This window comes from Rhinopithecus bieti, unplaced genomic scaffold (assembly GCF_001698545.2).
Source record: "Rhinopithecus bieti isolate Rb0 unplaced genomic scaffold, ASM169854v2 scaffold_48776, whole genome shotgun sequence".
NCBI lineage: Eukaryota > Metazoa > Chordata > Mammalia > Primates > Cercopithecidae > Rhinopithecus > Rhinopithecus bieti.
In genome coordinates, this window is record NW_016819196.1 from 320,088 (window position 1) to 344,071 (window position 23,984).

General features: G+C 35.3%; 1 protein-coding gene across 7 annotated transcripts in view; it reads right to left on the reverse strand.

Annotated features, from left to right (window-relative positions):
* SMAD2 (SMAD family member 2) overlaps positions 1 to 23,984 on the reverse strand; it is a 95,579-nt gene that overhangs the window by 28,232 nt on the left and 43,363 nt on the right. For 4 of the 7 annotated variants that reach the window (XM_017858743.1, XM_017858741.1, XM_017858742.1 and 1 more), the window contains 4 exons: positions 7,683 to 7,772; positions 6,455 to 6,648; positions 5,551 to 5,685; positions 2,274 to 2,348 (listed from right to left, as the gene is read on the reverse strand). In XM_017858743.1, coding sequence (XP_017714232.1) covers positions 2,274 to 2,348; positions 5,551 to 5,685; positions 6,455 to 6,648; positions 7,683 to 7,772 — 494 coding nt within the window. Of the gene's footprint in view, positions 1 to 2,273; positions 2,349 to 5,280; positions 5,303 to 5,550; positions 5,686 to 6,454; positions 6,649 to 7,682; positions 7,773 to 23,984 lie in introns of those variants that run through there. The other 3 variants (XM_017858746.1, XM_017858745.1, XM_017858747.1) reach the window with 2 other exon arrangements.

A 23,984-nucleotide genomic window follows, 5' to 3' on the forward strand; every position in this document is an offset into this window, starting at 1 on the left:
CAGGTTATGAAAGATGAATTTAATTATGTCCTTCCCTCTGGAAGGTATGAACCAGTTAGAGAGGTGGCCAACTTTGCTCTAAATTGGAGCCCTGCATCAGTCAGAATTGTGTTTCTTGTCATGGCCCCGAGAGAGAAACTGATACTGGTTAAGAAGCTGGCAGCCAAACCAACTGTTGGCATCTCATGAATCACATATTCCCATTGCCATACAGTAATTTTAAATGTGTCATTCAGAAAGCCAGTAACATTGCTCCACTGAAACAGAAATATTAGGTTGGGTTCAAAGTTAGCCCCAACACTGCAATTATTTTAGCTGGCTGATTCAGTTTATTCTCCATTTTTGACTTTATTTATCATACATAACCAATACTCATATTATTGCGCCCCCTGTGTTTCAGTTATATTGTTGAATAGGTGTATGTGCACTAATTAGAATCCCTGCAGCCTTTTTTGTCCTGGCTTCTTTCACTTAACATACTGCTTTCAAGGTCCATCCATGTTGCCACACTTTATGCTGTACTATCAATTCCTTTACATGGCTGAATAATTCTACTGCAGAAACGTATCTCATGTTATTTATCCATTCATCATTTGATGGACATCTGAGTTGTTTCTAACTTTGAACATTAAGAATAACGCCTGCATAAACGGTCATGTACAAGTTTTTGAGTAGACATGTTTTCAATTCACTTGGGTACATAGCTGGCCACAATATGTTAACTCTGTATTTAACTTTTTGAGGAACAGCAAACTTTTCCAAAGTGCTGAACCATTTAACATTCCTACCAGCAATATATGAGGACTCCAATTTCTCCACATCCTCACCAACATTTGTTATTGTCCTTTTTTTGATTATAGCCATCTAGTAGGTGTGAGGTAGCATCTCATTGTGGCTTATGACATTCAGTATCTTATCATTCACTTTTAAATGTCACAGTAACAGCTGTCCATCACAGGCAAAAAAGAATATTACTGCTTCAAGAAGAAAGTTGACATCTAATTTCAGTAAAACATATGTGGGAAGTCAAATATCGTGTGCATTAAGATATCTGCATTAGGCCGGGCGCGGTGGCTCAAGCCTGTAATCCCAGCACTTTGGGAGGCCGAGACGGGCGGATCACGGGGTCAGGAGATCGAGACCATCCTGGCTAACACGGTGAAACCCCGTCTCTACTAAAAAATACAGAAAACTAGCCGGGCGAGGTGGCGGGCGCCTGTAGTCCCAGCTACTCGGGAGGCTGAGGCAGAAGAATGGCATAAACCCGGGAGGCGGAGCTTGCAGTGAGCTGAGATCCGGCCACTGCACTCCAGCCTGGGCGACAGAGCAAAACTCCGTCTCAAAAAAAAAAAAAAAAAAATATCTGCATTAAGATGTATAACATGTCATTTCCAATGTTCATTAGATTATCTACCTTTCTTAGTTATCTGGTACTCGTAAAGACCCAAATGTATGATTAGCTACAGCAGAAACTTCTTTACCTGGGAGTCTAAAAAACGGATTTAAACAACAGAATTATTGTAACCCCTCCCTCCCCCACCAACGTTAATCCATTTAAAAATTAATTTAGATTATCATAACCAAGAATGCATTAGTGTTGAGATGTGGACAAAGATGATGGTATAATCTGTCAGGCTGTAATATTAAGGTGTCCAATAGTTAAGATACAGATAGAGTGAAATGAATCAAACTGGACAATTACAATGACATCAAAGTGATTTCACTGGTAATTTATTAGTTCTGCTGAGTTATACATTTTATTACATAAGACATGATTTAAAGCTTTAATTTTTTTCTTCATCACTGTTTGAAGTTGATAAGTATAAGAAATTAATCTACTATAATTCAAAATTAACTATTAGGTTAAAAAAAAGCAGTGAAAAGCTGTTCCTCATCCTTCACCCCCAAATTCCTCTGAAAATCTGTTATTTGAGTAATTATGGTCTTGCATCACGGAGAGATACTTAGTCATAGGGTTAACTAAAACTTTCAACAGAAGCAAATACTTAAAAAGAAATAAAAGCATGTGCATGTTTTCAAATTTTCATTTACTCTAATCAAAAAATAATTATTCTACAGAGTACCATACGTTAATTTTTCAGGGACAACATGGATCCCTTTGGTAAGTAGTTCAGATATGTTAAATCAAGATAGAAGATCATCTTTTTTGGTATGTTTCTCAACTTCTCTAAGAGTAACATCTTTCGTGAGTTTCAAACAAAACAAGAAATGTATATCTAATAACTGAGGAATTTTCAAAGACTTTTTTTTACCTGTGTCCATACTTTGATTCAACTGTTGGTCACTTGTTTCTCCATCTTCACTGATATATCCAGGAGGCGGCGTTTCTACAAAAGTGTAAAATAAATCAAGCACAGCTGCAACATAATCTCACTACCTTTTCTCCCAGCTACCAATGAATCACTCCAAATAACAAATAATAACGTTACATAACATTATTACAGAAAGTAATATTGCATACTGAAGGTGTATAATTCAGATCTTGTCCAAATTTTGCAGTGAATCCTTAACATCTACTTTTAATAAAATCCTACTCTCTGGACATATATATTATTTACATATCTCGCTCATTCCTGTATGTACATATTCTGTGACAAGAGCCAAAAATGTAACTTCAAAAATGCCCCAGATCTCAATCAGTAGGCTTAGGCTGCAAAACCACTAATAACTACAATTTTTTGTTGTTGTTGTTTAATCTAATGAACATCGTTATTTTATGAGTACTTAGAAAATAAAAAAAACACACAAGATTTTGGATTATAAAACTATTAAATAATACAGCTTACAACTTATACTAAGTTCTATAGAGTAAAATATGGTAGTATGGTTCCAGATTGGTCCAGGCTGAATTCTACCTAAAAAGTATATTTCTCCAAGGATTCCTAACTGGTAAAGTCTAAGTGTTTGAAGCAAAAAATTCAATTCAAATATAGACTAATGTATAAAGAGGTAAAATGCTCCCCAAAAATAAACTTTAGGATTCTAACATGTTATTTCCACCATAACACTCAAACATTTTATTCATGTCTGAATAAAACATTTATATTCAGAAAGGCATCTGAATAGCTGAATAAACTGCATGTAAAATAAAAACATGTACACAATTACATCAACTGTAATTCCAAGCAGGAAAAATAAGTTCAAAAGAGTTTCATCAGTTCAACATTTACACTGCTGAACACTTCTGAGCAATTCAAGATAACACAGACACATATCCAAACAGAATTTTAAAATTATCAGAAGACAGGCCAGGCACGGTGATTCACACCTGTAATCCCAGCACTTTGGGAGGCCGAAGCAGGCGGATCACCTGAGGTCGGGAGTTCGAGACAAGCCTGACCAACATGGAGAAATCTGTCTCTACCAAAAAGAAAGAAAGTACACAATTAGCGGGTGTGGTGGCGCATGCCTGTAATCCCAGTTACTAGGGAGGCTGAGGCAGGAGAATCACTTGAACCCAGGAGGTGGAGGTTGTGGTGAGCCGAGATCACACCATTATACTTTGGCCTGGGCAAGGAGCAAAACTCCCGTCTCAAAAAAAAAAAAAAAAAAAAAAAAAAAAAGGAGAGAGGGAAGACACAGGGTTAAGCGGTCTCCTTCAACTAACCTTTTTACAATATCTGGATTTAATAAGCTAACCACAAACTTTAAGTAATAAACTTTTCATTTAATGTCAGACCAAAACTTTTTAATACAATTCTAAGAATAAACTAGCTTCATATACTCAAAAGAACATAAAAATAAGTGTATATATCATTATGCATATTTTAAAAGTTAAAGCTAATAAAGTTAAATGGTGCTAAGCTTTTTGAGTTTAACCAGTATTTCAAAGATCTAATCAGAAAGAAATGCTGAACCTTAAAAGACGTTATCTTACTGCACTTTTTCCATTGTAATAAATAATAAAGCTATTAGCATTTTTGAGAAAACGTTAAAATGTATTTTAAGTGGAATAAAACATGAATCCTTTGGTTTTGCTGTTGCTTGAAACTGGATAAAGCCCCACTGTCCAGAAAAGCAAATAGGTATAATCCACTTCTGATTTTCTACTTTATAAAATACTCAAATCTAAATAATTAAAAGAATAAAAAAGAAAGGAAAAATGAGCCCAAACATCTTCACAAGTGAAAGCCACTAAACATTCCGGTGAATATCCTTCCAAATAATTACTGGATATTCGTGCTGTAAGACTGCATGCTTATACCTAAGGTTAGTACTGTTGGCTGAAAAACAGTAATCTCCACACTAATGACTTAAAATGCCTCCCTTTCCAAAACCACACCAACGTTCACTAAACTCCACTCCCTTTTCTACCTGGCAACTGCCCTGTTTCATAGTCCCGCGTTTTCCCTCATCCTAGTATATCATACTACACCCCACCTTCTCTCTCTCTTAACTTCAGTAAGTTTGTATTTCCTAGCAACCCAAAAAGCAGCTTTAAATCCTCTTCTGGAATAAAACAGTAATCAAACTAAAACAATCAAAAACCACTTCCCATTTGTAAAACCAGCTATTAAAAAAAAAAAAACTTTTCTTAGTTATCTTTTCTTATCTTTTTTTCTTCCTTACATTTTAAAATTATCTTCAATGCATAAGCATTATTTCCATGATGGATACATGAAAGAAATAATTGTTTAAATGTATTAAAACTGTATTTTAAAATTTTGTAAATGCTCTTAAGTTCCTTACATATTTTAGTGTATAAAATAAGAGTGGAATAGAAGAATATTACAAAAGGAAGAAAGAAATCAAGACACGATAGTTTAATCCTCATGCTAACATCATGCTGTTTCTGCTAGGGAGAAAATCAATCAAACAAAACAAAAGGAAAACATACAAGAAAAGTAACAAAATATTAGTGGTTCTCCAAAAAAAAAAAAAAAAAGCCATAAAAAACGAAAAGGCCAGATATCATATCATGGAGTATTACTGGATCACACAATATATCAGAACAAAATTTGAGAACCATGTAGCTGAATTCAATTTTCATCAGGAATTACTGAGATGCAGACGAAACATAATTAAAAGAGGTTTTCTGATATTCAGTATAATATGTATGTGCTGCTACATCTATAGAACTAAGTATTGTATTTCTTATAGAAATGTTACATTTCTGTTAAATATTACCAAGTTACCTAAGAAAAAGTGATCACTGGGTGGATTTTCAGTTACATGTGTTTCAGGGGTACTTTTTTCCTACATCATTTGTTTTGCTTACATTCTGCATCTCGCTTAGCTTCAACACTAAGACAAACTTACTAAGATCTTTTCTTTTCTGCTTCTCACAGTACTTTGATTAAAGTCACTGCAAAAGAAAATGAAATATAAAGTAAAACTCTTCTCCAAACAAAACTGTTTAATGTACTAGGCTTATACATTTCACAAAATAATCACCCAACAAATCCGATTTTCTATTAAAACTCAAAAGCATTTTAAAAAAGTGAAACCATAATTTACTAATACTTGAATGCTTATGAACAACACATTTGTATCTATCCAAGTTTTAGGAGATTCAGAAGTCAAAAATACCTGGAATATAATTACTCTGTGGCTCAATTCCTGCTGGGAAGTTAGTGTTTTCTGGAATGGAGTGAGTATAGTCATCCAGAGGCGGAAGTTCTGTTAGGATCTCAGTGTGTCGGGGCACTAATACTGGAGGCAAAACTGAAAAAGTTCAAGAAAGCCTAGTTATGGCAAAGAGCAAAGGGGAGTGGGGGAACCTTTTTTAAAGTTTCAACAAGAAGAAGAGAAGTTGTAGCTTAATTTTTAAAGTTAGGGTCTGACAAATCTGATTACGGCTTTAACTTATGTAGTCTAATTATCCAAATTTCCAAGTTCTAATTTATCTCAAACTTTTGGAAACAATGTGATCCTGGTAATATTATATTACCATAAAAGTTCATAAATCCCCCCTGGAAAAGTTAACATTGTCTTTATCTATACAATCAGATATAGAAAATTTCCAAAAATATAGCTACTGCTATATTTTTTAATAGTTTCAGGTAGACAGCTAACTAAATGAAGTCTTATTACAAGCTTTACTAAACAGCATATATACAAATGATGTCATTAAAGTACTTCTAAAAGCACTCCAAGTGTAAAATGCTTGAAAATAAGTTACTGCAGCAGGGACATGTAGAAGCACATCAGCACAGCTCTAAGCAGACTGCCAATCTACAGGATTTCCTGGATATGCACTTTCATGCCAAATCATATGCTACTCCAAGAAACAGACACATCTTTCCAAGATACGTATTCCCATTAAAAATTTAAAAAAAATTAAAAAAATTTAATTACCACCAAATAATATGCACAATTTAAGGTAATTTATTAGAATTTACACTAAAATTTTCCTGGGTCACAAGATTACTTAAATATACTTAAGTTCAGGCATTTAACTCAAAACCAAGAAAAAAATTTGCATTGTTCCTACCTGGTGTCTCAACTCTCTGATAGTGGTAAGGGTTTACACATACTTCATCCTTTTTAAGATTAAAAGCATATTCGCAGTTTTCAATTGCCTTGAGTTCATGATGACTGTGAAGATCAGGCCAGCGCCATAATCGGCAATATATAACATGTGGCAATCCTTTTCGATGGGATACCTGGAGACGACCATCAAGAGACCTATTGGGAAGCAAGGGGAAAACAAAGGAGGGAACTTTAAAAAAAAAAAAAAGTGTAGTCGAATGGACTAAATTAGTACAGCAAAAGCATAAAGAAAAGAATGACAGCCATTTAGTTAGTTTTAGTGAGAATCAAGAAGAAAAATGTACGATTTAATGGATCTGATAAAAGTATGCAGCAGCACTAGCAGATGTTTCTCATAAATACGTCACATAAATGACTCAAATGCCAATGAAAGGCTAACTACTTGGGAAAAACTGATTTTTTAAAAAAAGAGAGTTTATGCAGTTACGCTTGAAAAACTTTGTTAACTTCTATGTTTAGAAAATCAAACTCATTTTGGAGATGCTTCTAAGGGTATTAATTCTGGAGGTGACTGAATAGTCAAAAAAGGAACTAGTGTGAAGAATGATAAATACCAACAATGATGTGATAGTAACTTCCTCAGACTACTACAACTCATTACCCAGTTGTGACTGTTTTGAGAACTGAGGTATATATATGTAGTTCACAAATAAATGTAGATGGTGATGAATATGATGAGATGAAATGAACAAATACCATATACGCAAAAAAGAGAATGAAGTGATTTTAAAAAGTAACATAAAATGAGTTAACCTACTGTTAATTGTTATAAAAGGGGTTCATTAAATATGTATTTATTAGTATAAAGATGAGATTTTGGTAACAAGAAATTTAGCAAAACTGATCATGTATCTACTTAAAAATTAGGCCAACAACAGATTATAATCTGATCTCAAGCTAAAATAAATATATAGTTATCAAAATTCTTATTCTTTAGGGGATACAGCAATTTAAAGAAGATTCAAACTAGAATTGCATTGATTAAAACATCAGCTGAAACATTTAATATATTTTTTATACTGGCAAGCAGATATTTTAAATGCTATGCCTTATTTTACATTAAGGAAACATCCTAGGCAAAATTACACTAAGCAACCCCATATAGGTCTTTCAAAATATACCCCCCTCCCACAAGATCTCTAGGATTCAACAGAGGGCAGAATATTCACCTGGTTTGTTCAGAGAAGCTGTAAAGGCCTGTTGTATCCCACTGATCTATCGTATTTGGTGTACTCAGTCCCCAAATTTCAGAGCAAGTGCTGTGCATAAATTGAAAAACAAAAAATTGATGTGAACATGGAAGCATGGTTATTCAAAATACCATGATGTAAAACATGGAGAATGTACAGAATACTTCCTTCACCCAGAAAATATACAATTGCTTCACTTTTTCACAGGCATGTAGTGCTGGTTACTATATTTTCTATATGAAGGAAGCCAATAAAATGGAACATGTGACTCCAGATAAGTCATGATTATGTTTCTAAAATGTGAACACCAATGCCCTCTAGCTCAATGAATCATACCTATAATGCCCTTACCACTTTCCTCTATTCAAAAGATCTAAAACCTCTGCCATCAGCTTTACTAACAGTGCTTCATTTTATAATCCAGTTTTTAAAAAAATTATCTAAAACAGATGTCATCTGATTTTAATATAGAAAAAAATCCCCATAAAACAGACATACATCCACAGTTAAGATTTTCAGGTTATTTGGTCATGATACTTTTAAGTTTTACTGAAAATTATTTTGCTCTCTTATCTCTAGAATAAACAAAGAAATAGACTTTGAAGTCATTCTAATTTAGTATATCACCTTAAAATTTTTCTCCCACATTTCTTTCCAGAATATGGGCAGGTCAGAGTTAATTCTCCCTTTTTCCCTACCTCTACTTCATTTCAAAGTAACTTCTGGTCAGTGGGAGAAGAGAAAGAGAATTCAAAAGGAAGTTTTGGAACGGAACTTTGACAGCCAATGTCTCAAGTACTAAGTTGTACTTTTCTGAAAAGTCCATTTCTCACATATTACAAAATCATCCAAACTTCAATGCGGAGAAAGGAGTATTTCAAAACATCTTTTGAAAATAAACCAAGCAATTGATTAAATTTCAAATTTACACATTGTTAGTGAGCTTAACTGGATCAACAGTTCAAAGGGCAATGGTGAGAAGTGCTGGCTTCCTGTGGCAAGGCAACAGAACCACCTGGCATCCTTGGCTTTAGTGCTACAGGTGCTGTCACATAGCTATCAGGCTGGAGGAACACGTCATGCCCTGCTTCGGGGGCTACAATGACTGGACAGTTTACAACAAAACCTGTTAAGAAATTTTCCAGTACCTCATTGAAGTTATTTTACAGATTCTCTTGCTTTTTCAGGCTGCAAAATTTACCAGACTATAAAAGTCAGAAAAGGCCAGGTAAATTAAGGCTTAGACCTTTTCGTTTTTTCCAATGATACACTGATTTAAAAACCATGACATTAGTGGTTTATTTAAAAGATATTTGTCTAATATCTATTGGAAACATATAGCACAATATAGTTTAAATCACAATAGAATCACCTAAATTCTACAGACTTGCAAGTCTCAGTTTATGAAAGAAATGGTATATAGCAGACTCTTCTTTGAAAATAATTAACAAAAGTGTAGTGCAAGAGGCTATCCTGCTCTGCTATCAGAACATTTCACTCAAGTTATTCTGGGACTGACATGAGAACCAGAATCTAAAATAGAGCATGAAGTTTAATTTGTACTTTATTTAATCCTTGAAAGGAATCAGAGAAGAATAAACAGTAATTGTCAAGGACTTGCAATCAGTCTAGAGGCAGACAGATCTAGACCCCAACCCTAATTTGGTCACTTTCCAACTGCTGCCATAGGATATATTTAAGCCTCAGTTCCATCATTATCATGCCTAACAAAATTGGAAGGTTTATTTTAAAATATCAAATTTGCTTCTAGCTAGTAAAATCATTACCTGTTTACATAATAAAAAATATTTTTTAAAATAAACCAATTTATAATAAAACATAGAGCCCTCTGTATCTAAGGGCTCCACATCCTTGGATTCAACCAACTGTAGATCAAAAAGTAGCAAAATAAATAAATTTTAAAACTAAAAAAAATACAATTGAAAATACAAAATTTAAAACGATATGGTACAACAACTATTTACACAGCATTTACATTGTATTACATATTATGCATAATATAGAGATGACTTAAAGCAGGAGTCTCAGAGGCCACAGACTGATACCAGTTCACGGCCTGCTAGGAACCAGGATGCACAGCAGGAAGTGAGCAGCACATGAGAGACCATTACCACCTGAGCTCTGCCTCCTGGAAGATCAGCAGTGGCATTAGATTCTCATAGGAGTGAGAACCCTATTGTGAACTGCACATGCGAGGGCTTTAGGTTGGGCACTCCTTAAGAGAATCTAACTAATGCCTGATGATCTGAGGTGGAATGGCTTTATCCCAAAACCACTGACGCACCGCCACAGTTGGTGGAAAAATTGTCTTTCATGAATCTGGCTTCTGGTGCCAAAACAGTTGGGAACAGCTGATTTAAAGTATGAGAAAATGTGTGTAGGTTATACGCAAATACAATGCCATTTTATTTTTAAAATGGGGCTTACTGCAGCCTTGACCTCCCAGCCTCAAGTAGTTCTCCCGCCTCAGCCTCCTGAGTAGCTGGGACTTAGGCGTGTGTCACCACAGTTGGCTAATTTTAACACTTTTTGTAGAGACAAAGTCTCACTGTGATGCCAGGGATAGCCTTGAAGCCCTGGACTCAAGTGATCCTTCCACCTCAGCCTCTCAAAAAGTGCTGGGATTACAGAAGTGAGTCAACATGCCCAGCCTTACAATGCTATTTCATATCAGAGACTTGAGCATCCACTAATTCTGGTATGAGTGAAAATCCTAGAACCAATCCCCTTAGATAGTGAGAGTTGTATAAAGCAGCATCTAGATAAATGTAATTATAACTGTGTCAAACTATACAAAGAAACATTTTTAAACATAACTAAAGAACACAAAAGTGCACTGAGCAAAAAGAAAAACATATGACCCTACAGAGGAAGATACCATCATAGAGGTATTAATTCTACCAAATTTACATATTTGATGCAATCTCAATAAAAATAAATGCTTTTAAAATCCAGGTATTAGTCCAAATACTATAATAAGCCAAAATAAATAAGTATGACCAGAAAAATTCTAACAAAAGACTTGTCCTACCAGATTCTGAAGCACATTACAAATTCTCAATAATTAAAACAGTATGCAATTAGTAAAAGAATACACAAAACAGAATGGAGGTTCTACTTCCAGTAATGGCAGAGCAGCCTCAATTAGGCTAACTTTCCTTCAGATAACAATGATAAACTCTGAACAAAATATAATAATCAACTATTTGAAAACAGTGGAGACAGATCACAAACAGACAAAAGCCGCAGGGAGGTCCACCCGTCAAAGGTGCAAACTGTACTGGATGAGAGCTGCATTTCTGTGGCTGTGTACCCAAGGGCACTCCCCAGTCACAGCTAGGCAGGGCAACTAGAATTCAAACAGAACACTGCAGGGGGTTTGTTTTTAGAAAACTGCAGTTTTACTGACCTAGAATCAGAGGACACATTTGGGGCTGCCAGAGAGTTTGAAAAAAGAAGGAAGATACCCTGTAAAGAAAGAGGCACAAGGGAAAAACATCAAAATGTGACTGTGAACTCTGCCCAAACTCAACTTTGCTCAAAGATATTTTTTAAAAGCTAAGTATATAGAGATACAGCATATTCACAGATGAGTCAATATTAAGATGTCCATCTGCCCTCATTCCCTAATGAATTGTTGCCGATTTGTTTTATATCTATTACAGTCACCATTTCAGCAAAAATATTTTTGTAGTAACTGACAAGCTGATCTAAAATGCATATGGAAATACTAAGGATCCTGAATAGCAAAACAATCTTGAAAAATAATTACTGACCCATGGATGAATCTTGGGAATATAGTGATCAAAAGAAGCTGAACAGTAAAAGTATCTACACTGAATGATTCCACTTACATGAAGTTCTAGAAGTGGCAGAACAAATTCAAAGCGAAAAATTTCAAACAGTGGTTGTTTCCAGAAGAACCACTAGGAAAGAGTATGAAAGAACTTTCTGGATGATTGAAATGTTCTTTATCTTAAAACACGGGTATATGCATTTGTTGAATCTAACTAAACCGAATATATGATTTGTGCACTTCACCATATGAAAATTTTACCTGAAAAAAGGAAAAACACAGAAGAACACAAAGAAAAGTAAAACCAAAACAGAAAAGTCCCAACAAAAAATTCATAGGACAATTTAGCATATGATGAAGGCACCCTATGAATTGATACGGAAAGGTCCAAAACATGCTACTTCCTGTATTAAAAAAGGACAGGTAAAAAGATCTGTACTTACTCGCTAATATATGCATAAAGACACACATACATCATGAACAGTAGTTACGTGAGGTGCAGACAGAGTAGGGAGAGGTTCCAATGTATGTTTGTGTATACACATGCTTGTAGTATACATACATAAACATACTATTTTTGAGCCATGTGAATGTACTGCCTTTCACCAAAATTGTAAAAATAAAACAAGAAAATATTGCCAGAGAATTAAATGCAAGTCAACATCTTCTCGACACTTCTATAAAAAGATACAGTTCTAAAACATCAGAGGCACATTACTTCCTATACTGCATCATTTAAAGCACAGTTTGGGCATTATTGTAACAGACAAATAGTAACATGCCAGCCTGAACCCTGATCATTCTTTTCTCACACAATGTCCTTTCTGTCTCACATGAACCTTTGGTACCAATTTTCTTCCATGTGCATTTATGTTAACTGCCCCTTCTTAGCCACCTTTTACTACTAATTCTTTAATATGTCTAGCAAACCAGGTCAATTTTTAAGATGCCTTTTGGTAGGTTTTAATTAGGCAGTTTTAATCACCTACTCCTTCTTAAAGATTCTATCTAACCACAATGTATTTCCCCGCAACACCCTGAGCTCCCAAAGGCCTTTGTGTACCAAACCCAGCAAACAACGTATTTGATGACCCAACTGGTATTTTCATAGTACAAAAAGTGGATTATAATATTCCTAGTCACATTAAATCATAACATTCTAAATAACACTGGGGAAAAACTGTATCTCCCAGGTTTTCATTTTGTTAATAAAAGTGTAAGTTATAACTTGCAGGTATGGCCAGTTTCTAAAAAAATATTAAAAGAAACAAATGCAGGAAAATTTTAGAGAAGTAGCACTGATTATAACAACTATATAAAAAGCCTTTTACACATTCAATAAATTTCACTAATCTAAGATTATCTACTTTAAAATGCAACATTATTTGTGGAACACTTGAAAATCCTCTTTCAATTTTATTTATAAGGGGCATCTCAAAATGAAAAAAAGTGCATCTTACAAATATTTAATGACAATTATCACAGGCTAGCTACTTTATATCAAGTACTGTGTAAGACTAAATGGATTATTGACCTCAAAGTAACCTGCAAGTTGTGTAAAACTAGAATCCATCACCTATTAAATTGATGTTAATTGGAAGACTGTGGGTTATATAACCGAGTATAAATTTGTCTTTTGGTTAGCATACGTTTGCACTCAAGTATGTTTCTATACATTTAATATTAAAGGAAGTCCACAAGAAATGTCTGTACATTACTCAAATGTGAAGAACATAAACCTGTACAACATCAAGCTGTTTACAAAGTACTAAGGATAGAAAATAGGTCTGAAAATGTTAAACTAAGACTACTTGCTATGTGAAATCAACAATATAACCTAAAGAGATTATTAAGTTATAACAACGATAGCAGTATCCCAAACACATTGGCTCAACATTTCCTAAGCTTATTTGACAATCTAACGTCAGGATATTCTTAGAACTCTTATGTACTGGAAAATATCAGCAAAAATTGGTCTCATAAATTCTGCCTGAACAAATTTGATACTGCTTACTAACAAATTAATGTGAAATATTACAATATGTTGAAATAAGATGTAACAGACCATTAACTACAATGATGTCCCTGCATCAATACGCAAATGAACAAGCATACATATATTAGGATCTCATGCAAAGTCCCAAAGTTCTTTGCATTCAACAGTTTCTTAAAAACAGATTATCCCCCATCAACTGTGTAATGTTCTTGCTTATATATCCAGCTTGAATGAAAAAGATGTGGGGAGGAGAGGTAAAACAGCTATTAAAGTCATAAATAAACTAAAATAGCAACTACATTTGTTGGCATACAGTATATTAATCACTAAACTAACAGGATGACTTGGTAGTAAACCTGATAGAAATCCTTATCATATTTTCCTAGTAATAACTTTTACAGTAAGTATTTCAGTAAAACAAAGATTTTCTTCATCTAAGAATAAGCTAACTTTTGAAAACTGAAGTTAAAATTGAATATCTAGTGTACAATTTACAAAGTACACACTTGCCTACATATATACACATCTAAATGAACATTTTGCACTTTCTTCCAATCATCCAGATATTATGTTTGTGTCAATTAATATACTACTTTTTTGCATTAAGGATATAGATATTTATTCACATCTTTGTTAAGGAGAAAGAAAAGAGAAGCAGTGAGAAGCTGAAGAAAACACTACCAACTTTGGGCAAAAGGTGGCTCATATCACAGAATCTGGTAACCCTTTAAACCAGTTTTACTGTTCCTACCATACCTGCAAGATTTACTGCTGCAGTTAGACAATCAATATCGGAAGTAATAAACCCCATTGCTTTACTAATTTGTTATTTTTCATGATCTTCTTGCCTAAACAGTGTATTTTTTTTTTTTTTTTTTAAGAAATCAAAAGGGGTAACAACCTAAGTTGTTACCTTGGTGAGATTAAAGCATGCCGAACACTCAGTAAAATTCATTAGCAGAATATTATCAACAAAAGGAACTTTCCTGAGGTTCCAGCTCTTGATTACTGATCTACTCATTTAATATAGACTTCTAGGGGAATAATCTGTAACTATGCATCCATAATTATTTCTACTTAAAATAATCCTTTCATTTTTATATGTGACTTAAGACTAAAAGTTTAAACAGCTCAGGAATGAAGAATTAATCACTGTAATAATTTTTTTAAGTCTCCATAATTACAAGTACTATGTGTGGCTGTGTATTTTATCTTCACTACAAATATAATTGAAAGATACAAAATAGATTGTAGTATTCAACTACAAATGTTTAAATGTTATTTATTTATCACATCACTGAAAACAATGTGACTACTTTGATTAAATTTAAATTCTTAATATTTAAGAATGATAGCCTTTTATTCGCCTCAGAATCCAGTCTCTTCCCTACATTGTTTGCAAAATGTAGACAATCCTGATTGAGAAACAAGTAGGTGCAAATGATTTTTTAAGTTGCTGTATTACAGATGCAAAAAACTGTATCTCTTGAAAACCTGAGATATTCCTGAATAAAAATTGAAAATACAAAAGAAATAGTAAGAAATTTATTTCAAAAAGGTTGAATCATCAACAATAGCTGGTAAGTGCTCACATTCCTTCATAATTAAGGCATAATTGGGCAGTAATTAAATCTGGAGACAGTTTAACAGGGTCCTTAACTGGCTTAAACCTTCACTCTGTAGAAAATGTTTTTCGATTTTATCTTGTAGCAATGAAATAGTAACCATTCAAAAACAGGGTCACCAAATGTGCATCCCAGTATGTCAGGGTTTCATTCTGAGTTTCAAATCACAACAGAACATGTCTACATTCCACATACCCAAACTGTACACAGCTCTAAGTAGAGCTCACCACACAATGCTGTGGTACTGTTATTTGTATAATTTTACAAGAACACACACAAAACAGAATTTTAAAAAATAAGCTAATGTCAAGTCTTCCTAATCAATAACATAGTTAAGTCCAAATACATGTCCAGATATGTCAGGAACAGCTTTATTCAAAGGTCTTTGATGCTCATATAATAAGTAAAATTTTAACAACTAATTCTATCACGAAAGTTTGCAGAAAGCTCTATAGAGCTGGATCCCTACACGTTCTTAAGAACCAAGCAAACAGCCTGGGCAACAAAGTGAGACCCCATCTCTACAATTAGCCAGGCATGGTGGCATGTGCCTGCGGTCCCAGCTACTCGGGAGGCTGAGGCAGGATGACGGTTTGAGTTCAGGAGTTTCAGGCCACAGTGAGCTATGACGCACTACTGCACTCCAGCCTGGGTAACAGTGAGATCCCATCTTTAAAAAAAAAAAAAAAGAATCAAGCAAACTTTTGGAGAGGAACACCTCAGAAAAGAAAAACTCAACAGTTTCCAAGTATTTACTCCAACTTCTCAGATATTTCCATGAATAAGCTTTCCATCTTCTCCTGAGTTCTGTATTACAAAAAATTTCAAGCTTCCATTAAAGTTATGCGTAAGCACCCTACATATTCATCAGCTAGATTCTGCAATTTGCATTTGTTTTCCTTTGCTCTGTCATCTATCTACTTAACATCTCTATCCATCTCTTACTTTTTGGAACATTAAAAATAAGGTTGTACCTGGGCAGCCTGGACAACATGGTCAAACCCCATCTCTACCAAAAATACAAAATATTAGCTGGGTGTGCTCATGCACACCTGTGCTCCTAGTACTCAGGAGGCCAAGGCTTGAGCCCAGTAGGCGGAGGCTGCAGTGAGACTGCACCACTGCACTCACTCCACCTTGGATGACAGAGCTAGACCCTGAGAGAGACAGAGAAAAAAAAAAGTTGCAGATATCACAAATCTAGACACTTAAGAATGCACATAAGTAGAGTTCGCGGTTCCTTTTTTCTTTAGGTGAAATTTACACAGCATGAGACACGTATCTTAATGGTACCATTTTGAGTTTTCTCAGATGCATAGATTGTACACTTTTCAACCCTGTCAAGATCATCACCCATGTCCCTTTCTCAATATCTGGCATCCATGCCCCCATCCCCAGAGGCAATCACCAATCTGATCTTTTCACCACAGGTGTTGTCTCTTCTGGAAAGTCTATGAATGGATATGATACATATTCACTTGGGTCTAGCTTTTTGGACTCAGCATGATTTTGAGATTCATCCATGTTAATGTATATGATGTGTGTGTGTGTAGTTGTTTTCCATTACTTGAACAAGCACAATTTGTTTAGTCATTCTTACACTGATGGACACCTGACCTGTTGCTAGGTTTTAATTATTGTGAATAAAGTTGCCATGAACATTCAAGAAAGTACATGTCATTTTATAGAAATATGATTTTTCTCGGGTAAATACCCAGAAGTGAAAATCTTCAGTCAGTGGGTAGATGCGTGTTTAGCTTTTCAATAAATCGCCAGATATTTTTCCAGAGCGGAAGTATGATTTTACAGTCCTCCCTCTTTCAACGTACGAGAGCTCCTGGTTATTCCAAAGCCTCATCAACATTTGGTGTGGTCAGTCTTTAATTACAGGTAGTCTGATGATTGTGCAGTGGTGTTTCACTGTGGTTTCAATTTTCATTTTCCTGAAGCCTACTGATATTACACACTTTTCCACTTCTTTACTGGACCTTTATCTTCAGTGAAATAGCCAACTACTGTCCATTTTAAAATTAGGCTATCTTTCCATTACTGAGTTACAGAAATCTTTACAAATTCTAGATTCAATCCTTTCAGAAATGTTTTGCAAATATTTTCTCCTACTCTGACTTATTTTTTAACAATGTATTTTCATAAGATGCTTTGTATACTGATGGAGTCTAACTTTGCAGCTTTCATGGTTACTGCTTTCTACATACTTTAAACAATTCTGTTTACCCCCAAGTCACAAATATATTCTCCTATATTTTATTGCTTTATAATTTTAGCTTTAATTAGGACTACAATTTATCCAGAATTATTTTTTTTCCACTAATGTAAGGTGGAGTCATATTCATTCTTCCATATGGATATTCAGCTGTTCCAGCACTATTTGTTGAAAGACTTTCCTTTCCCTACTGGGTTGCTTTGGCAACCTTGCTGAAAATCAAATAGGCACACAGTGTTTATCTATTTGGGGCTATCTTACTTGTTTTTATGTCAGTATCACACTGTACAGATTACTATGGCTTCAAGGTGACTCTTGAAGTCATAATTTAAGTACTCTTACTACTGTGTTTTCCAATTCACAAGGGAATCGGTCAGTTTACTGCATGGTAATTCCAACATGTAGGTCTTCTGGGGTTGGTCTCCTCATGTTAAAGGGTCACATTTTGTTTGTTCTTTGTATGTTAAGTAATTTAGGATTGTATGCTAGACACTGTGAATTTTATCTGATGGAAGTTAGAGGTTCTGTTACTATCTTCCAAAAAGTCTTCATTTTTGTTTCACCAGAAAATTAACCTGGTTGTATTCAAACCACAAACTCTGCCATGGAGCAATTCAAATCAGGCTGATTATTTGGCTGTACTGTCTACCGCACACATGTGGGGTCAGCAGGTGATTTTGGCAAAGTTTGTAGGCAGAATCCAGGGCTCTCTTTCTGAAACTCTCCTTGCTGATACTCACTCCTCACTCTCCAGTAGCCGTGATTCTCCCAAGTCCTACCTATGGTGCTTCAAGGCCAGAAAGACTTGGTTTCGTATTGGAATTTTAGCTACCCTGCACACTTTGCATGGACAAAAGCTGTACAACAGAAAATTCGCCTGCGCCATTTCCTTCTTCCAAGTGTCAATCCCCTCTAAAACATGCCTATTTTTGTTTATTCTCCAGTACTTCATGTTATTTTTAGAATTTTGTGCGGTTTGTTATTGAGGGAGTGTCAGTCTGGTAAGAGCATACCTGGCCAAATGAGAATCACAACTCCTTCTTCATTTGTTTCTCTCAGCAAGGTTTTGACATTTTAAGCAGAGGTCGTGTGTGTGTGTGTGTGTGTGTGTGTGTGTGTGTGTGTGTGTTTAATATATTCCTAAGTAGTTGAGTACTGACGCTACTATTCATGAATTTTCTTAACACCCCTATTTGTCTGCTGCTAGTATTAACAAAAATGCAATTGATTTTTAGACACTGAACCTATGAATTTGCAGCCTTGCTAAATTTACTCATTTGCTTTGGTGGCTATATTTATAGATTCCTTAGGATTTCATAAATAAATAAGCATGTCATCTACAAATAGAATTTTAAAACATTCCTTCATATCTTTAAACCTTTTATATTTTGTTTTCCCGACTCACTGCACTTGCTAGGTCTTCTATTAAAATAATAAAGACACAAGAGTAGACATCCCTGTCTTGTTCTTGAGGGAAAACACAGTATTTCATGATTAAGTATATCCTTAGCTGTTGGTGTTTCTTAAATACCCTTTATGAGACTGAGAAAGTCTCTTCGTTTCTCATTTGCTGGAAGTGCTTATCATGAATGGATGATGAATTTTGTCAAACGCTTTTGATCAAGTGAGGTGATCTTATAGTTTTCCTCCTTGGTTAATGCAATGAATTACATAGTTTTGCTTTGTTTTTGGTTTTGTTTCTGCCAGACAGGGTCTTGCTTTTTCACCCAAACTGGAGTGTGATGGCGTGATCACTGATCACTGCAGGTTCAACCTCCCAGGCCCAAGTAATCCTCCCACCTCAGTCTTCCAAATAATTGAAACCATAGGCATGCACTACCATGTCTGACTTTTTTTTTCTTTTTTGTGGTGGAGATGAAGTCTTATGTTGCCTAGGCTGGTCTCAAACTCCTTAACTCTCAAGCAATCCTCCTGCCTTGGCATCCCGAAGTGTTGGGATAAGAGGCGTGAGCCATCGCATCTGGCCTGATTACTTCTTCTTTTTTGCGGGGTATGGAACAAGGTCCCAATGTCTCATGCAGGCTGGAGTACACTGGTGCAATCATAGCTCACTTCAGCCTTGAACCCCTGGGCTCAAGTGATCCTCCTGCCTCAGCCTCTGAGTAGCTGAAACCACAGGGGCATGCCACCATGCCTGGGTGGGTAATTTTATCTGTCTATAGAAATGGGGTCTTGCCTTGTTGCCCAGGCTGGTCTTGAACTCCTAGGCTTAAAGCAATCCTCCTGCCTTGGCCTCCCAAAGTGCTGGGATTACAGGTATGAGCCACTGCGCCTAGCTCACACTGATTAATTTTTGAAAGTTATAAACTAACTTTGCATTGTTGGAATACGTAGAACTCAATTATGATGTATTCTTTTCTCATGTATGTTAGCGATATATTAATCTTTAACTTTTAGTCGCATCTTTGTCAGGTTTTGGTTTCAGGGTTACATGAACCTCATAAAACAGCATTTTTCTGAGTTTATTTTGTCTGTAAGATTGGTGATATTTGTTGCACAAATGCTTACATTTACCAGTAAAACCATGTGGGCCTGAAGTTTCCTTTGCAGGAAAGCTTTTGACTATGAAGTCAACTTCTTTAATTGTTATAGGGCTACCCAGATCTTGTATTTCTTCATGCATCAGCTGGGGGTAACCTAAATTTCATCATTACATTTAGTCATCAAATTTAATGGCATAAAATTCTTTATAATAATTGCTTATAATATTTTTACTGTCTGTAGGACCTACCACGACAGTCCCTCCGTCAGTACTAATATAGGTCATTTGTGATTCTGGGCTGTCTTTTTCTCGATCAGTCTAATAAGCGTTTATCTTTCCAAAGAACCTGCTTTTGGCTTTCTCTACTAGCCACTGATTTCTACTCTTTATTTTTATTATTTCTTCCTTCTACTTACTATTTTATCTTTTTAGGTAACTTTCTTTCCTAGCAGATTATTTAAAACTATAAAATTTTCCATTAGGCACTCTTTCAGCTACATCCCACATATGTGATATGCTGTATTTTCATTATAATTTGGTTTAAATATATATTTTACCTAATTTTTCCCCTAAATAAACCGTAAGTCAGAATTTTAAGGTTTAATTTCCATTTCTTAACAGATGTCTTATTGGTATTAATTTCTTAGTCTATTGTTGGCAGAGAACATACTTTGGATTTCAATCTTTTAAAATTGACTGAGAATTGTGCCCTGTAAATAGTCTTTCCTGGCGAGGTTACCATGAACACTTGAAACGCTTGTATTTCTACTCATGTTGGGTTTAGTATTCTATAAATACCACGTAGGTAGTTAATAATATAACTTTAAACTTCTATGTCTTTACTGATTTTTTTGTTCTAATTGAACTTTCCAATTGTGGATTTGTGATTCTGTTCCGTTAATTCTACTCAGTTTTGTTGCGTGTATTTTTAAGTTCCTTTATTAAACAGATATAATTTACTGTTATGACTCCCTGATGTTGGTGATTTAGACATGTCACTTTACAATCTTCTGACTCAACTGTTGCTGATCACCTGTCATTCGTATGTTGCATGCCATTTTTCACCAGCGGCTTTAAGACTCCCTCTTGCATTAGTTTGACCATGATACATCTAAATGTGGTTTTCTTCTTATTTATGTTGTTTGAGTTGAATAAGAAATCTGACTCCATTTCTGCTATTTGACTGCTGATAGGTTTCAAGCCCCACCATTTCCTCTTCCCCTTCTGCCTTGAATCTGGGCAAGCTGGTAAGAAAGCCCAGGTGCTCCACCTGTTGACACTAGGGAAATTTCAAACCAGGCAAGTCTCAGAATATGTAGTGTAAAAACCAGCTCACAGCCCCATTCCCTAACCACCATAAAACCCCAAGCCAGTCTCCTATCACTGCTCTCTCAAGTCATTTTTGGACCAACTTGGAAGCCTGCCGTGCTCTACCCAGAAAGCATCACTAGGTGAGTAATAAACCTTTTCATGCCCTCTTGGTGCATGTAATATAGGTGACATCATTAGTTTCACACCAAAATCAAATTTTATATATAAAATCCCATCCCACATATAGTTCACACTTATTAAGCACCAACTATGTACTAAGCTCTTACACATATTAAACCGCTTAATCCTTCAACAATGCCATGAATCAAGCATTGTTGTCTCCATTTGACAAATGAGGTAAGGGAAGCACAGAGACAAAGTAACACGTCTAAGGTCCTACAGCCAGCAAGTGGCAGAAACAGAGGCCACATTCTGAATTACTAACATTATTCCGGCCCATATATAGTTACTAAAAAGAAACAAGTAATATAAACATAGCAAATCAAAACTAAAATAGTAACACTGGTATAATATCCCAGGTAGGTAAAACATTTACATGACATGTTTAATTATAAAAACTGAAGATTTCACCGTAAGAGGTATTTTCTCCGGAAAGAAAATTTCTTTGGACAAGTAAATTGAGAGAGCCCCTTCCAAATTAAAATAAGCAGCTTAGGTTTCCAAATATTAATAACTAAATAAAAAATAGGGGGAGACAACAGAACTTCCATAATCACACTACTATAAGTCACTTAGTCCTATGAGAATAAAATTGACACTTCTACTCATCTTTGATATAGTATAGCCTTTCTTAGAAGGAAAAGGACCAGGTGATGATTGAAAAAAACTTTCTCAATATTTTCTACCTCCACCTCCAAATGCTGTATTAAAAACTCTACTCCGAGATACTGCTTCATATTTCTGCTGCCTCTGAAAACAAAATATCTCCCATGCATAAAATAGTCTCTACTATTGAAAAGATTTAAATATCAATTCTAAAATGGTTGAAGTATTTCAAACCCTTCCAAATAGAAACTTTTTACTTAAAAAAAAAAAAAGCTAACACTGAAAGGGTTCAGGTACATTTACTTTAATAACACAGCTTATTGATTTTCTAGATTTAGTCATATTTATATGTGTGTGTGTGTGTGTGTGCGTGTGTGTGTGTGTGTATATATATATATTTCCCCCTCCCAAGACAGTCTCACTCTGTCACCCAGGCTGGAGCGCAGTGGCACTATCTTGGCTCACTGCAACCTCCACCTCCTGGGTTCAAGCAATTCTCATGCCTCAGCCTCTTGGATAGCTAGAATTACGCCACCTGGCCCAGCAAATTTTTGTATGTTTAGTAGACACAGGATTTCACCATGCTGGCCAGGCTGGTCTCGGAACTCATGACCTCAAGTTATCCACCTGCCGCAGCCTCCCAAAGTGCTGGAATTACAGGCATGAGCCACTGTGTCTGGCCAATATATACTGTTTTTAACAATTAAAAAAAAATAGTATCGTAGATGACAAAATAAATATAAAATATAAGTAACATGTCATTCTAATATTAAAATTAAGTGCATAAAATCTGGAATACATGGTTGGTCTCTGTATCTCTGCCTTTCACATCCATGGATAGAAAGTACTACAGGAAAAACTATATAAAATGGCAATACAACAATAAAGAATACAGGCTGGGCATGGTAACTCATGCTTGTAATCCCACACTTTGGGAGGCTGAGGCAGGCAGATTGCTTGAGCCCAGGAGTTCAAGATCAGACCAGGCAACATGATGAAACCCTGTCTCTACCAAAAATACAAAAATTAGCCTAGCATGGTGGCACACACTTGTAGTCCCAGGTATTCAAGAGGGTGAGGTGAGAAGATCACCTCAGCCCAGGAAGCAGAGATAGCAGTAAGCCAAGATTGCACTACTGCACTCCAGCCTGGGCGACAGAGCCAGACGCTGTCTCCCTGCTGCCTCCAAAACAAAGTATGTGGGGGGGAAGTACATAGGTTATATGCGAATACTATGCCATTTTATATAAGAGACTTGAGCATCTCCAGATTTTGGAGATATGGGGTATCCCAAGGATACCAAGGGATGACTGTATATCAAATATAAAACAATGATTGCAATACAGAATGTGATTCCATGAAATTCAACTTTTTAAGTTACATAGTTTTATAACGCTTGACTTTGATCGTAAAATGTTTTCATAATCTGACAATTTTTGAAAATTAGCATCCCACAAGATAAAAACTCAAATTTGTACAGCACTCTGAATGTGATAAACTGCTTTTCATAGAGATTATGTTTAGATAACATGTTAAAATGTTTAGGCAAATGTTTAAGCACATAGATTAATGTTTTATACCTATGGATGGAAATTATATAAGGCATCATATAAAAATTACAGGAAAACCCTTTTAAATTACTTAACTTCATTATAAATTTTGTTCAGTATCTCTCAATTTCCCTATCATCCTAAATAAAATATATCCTTCTTTCACTGCCCCAATCCCCACTGTCCTAGTAAATTTCAGAGAAATTATATCCTTTTATATAGATACATATATATATAGCCATAAAGATAAGCAAAGTTCTAAAAGACAAAAGGCTGGGGTGAAGGATTTAGTGAGAAGTCTCCTTACATATTTCAGTTCTAATTTAAGTATTATTAGTGATCACAGTTTCATAAGAGCACCAAGAGCATTTCACAGCGCTTCCCATAATAACCCAAAGTCAGAATTGAAAGTTGGATTTTGAGAGTAAAGACTAACCTACCGCTTCAAGGCAAACGATGATGATAATAG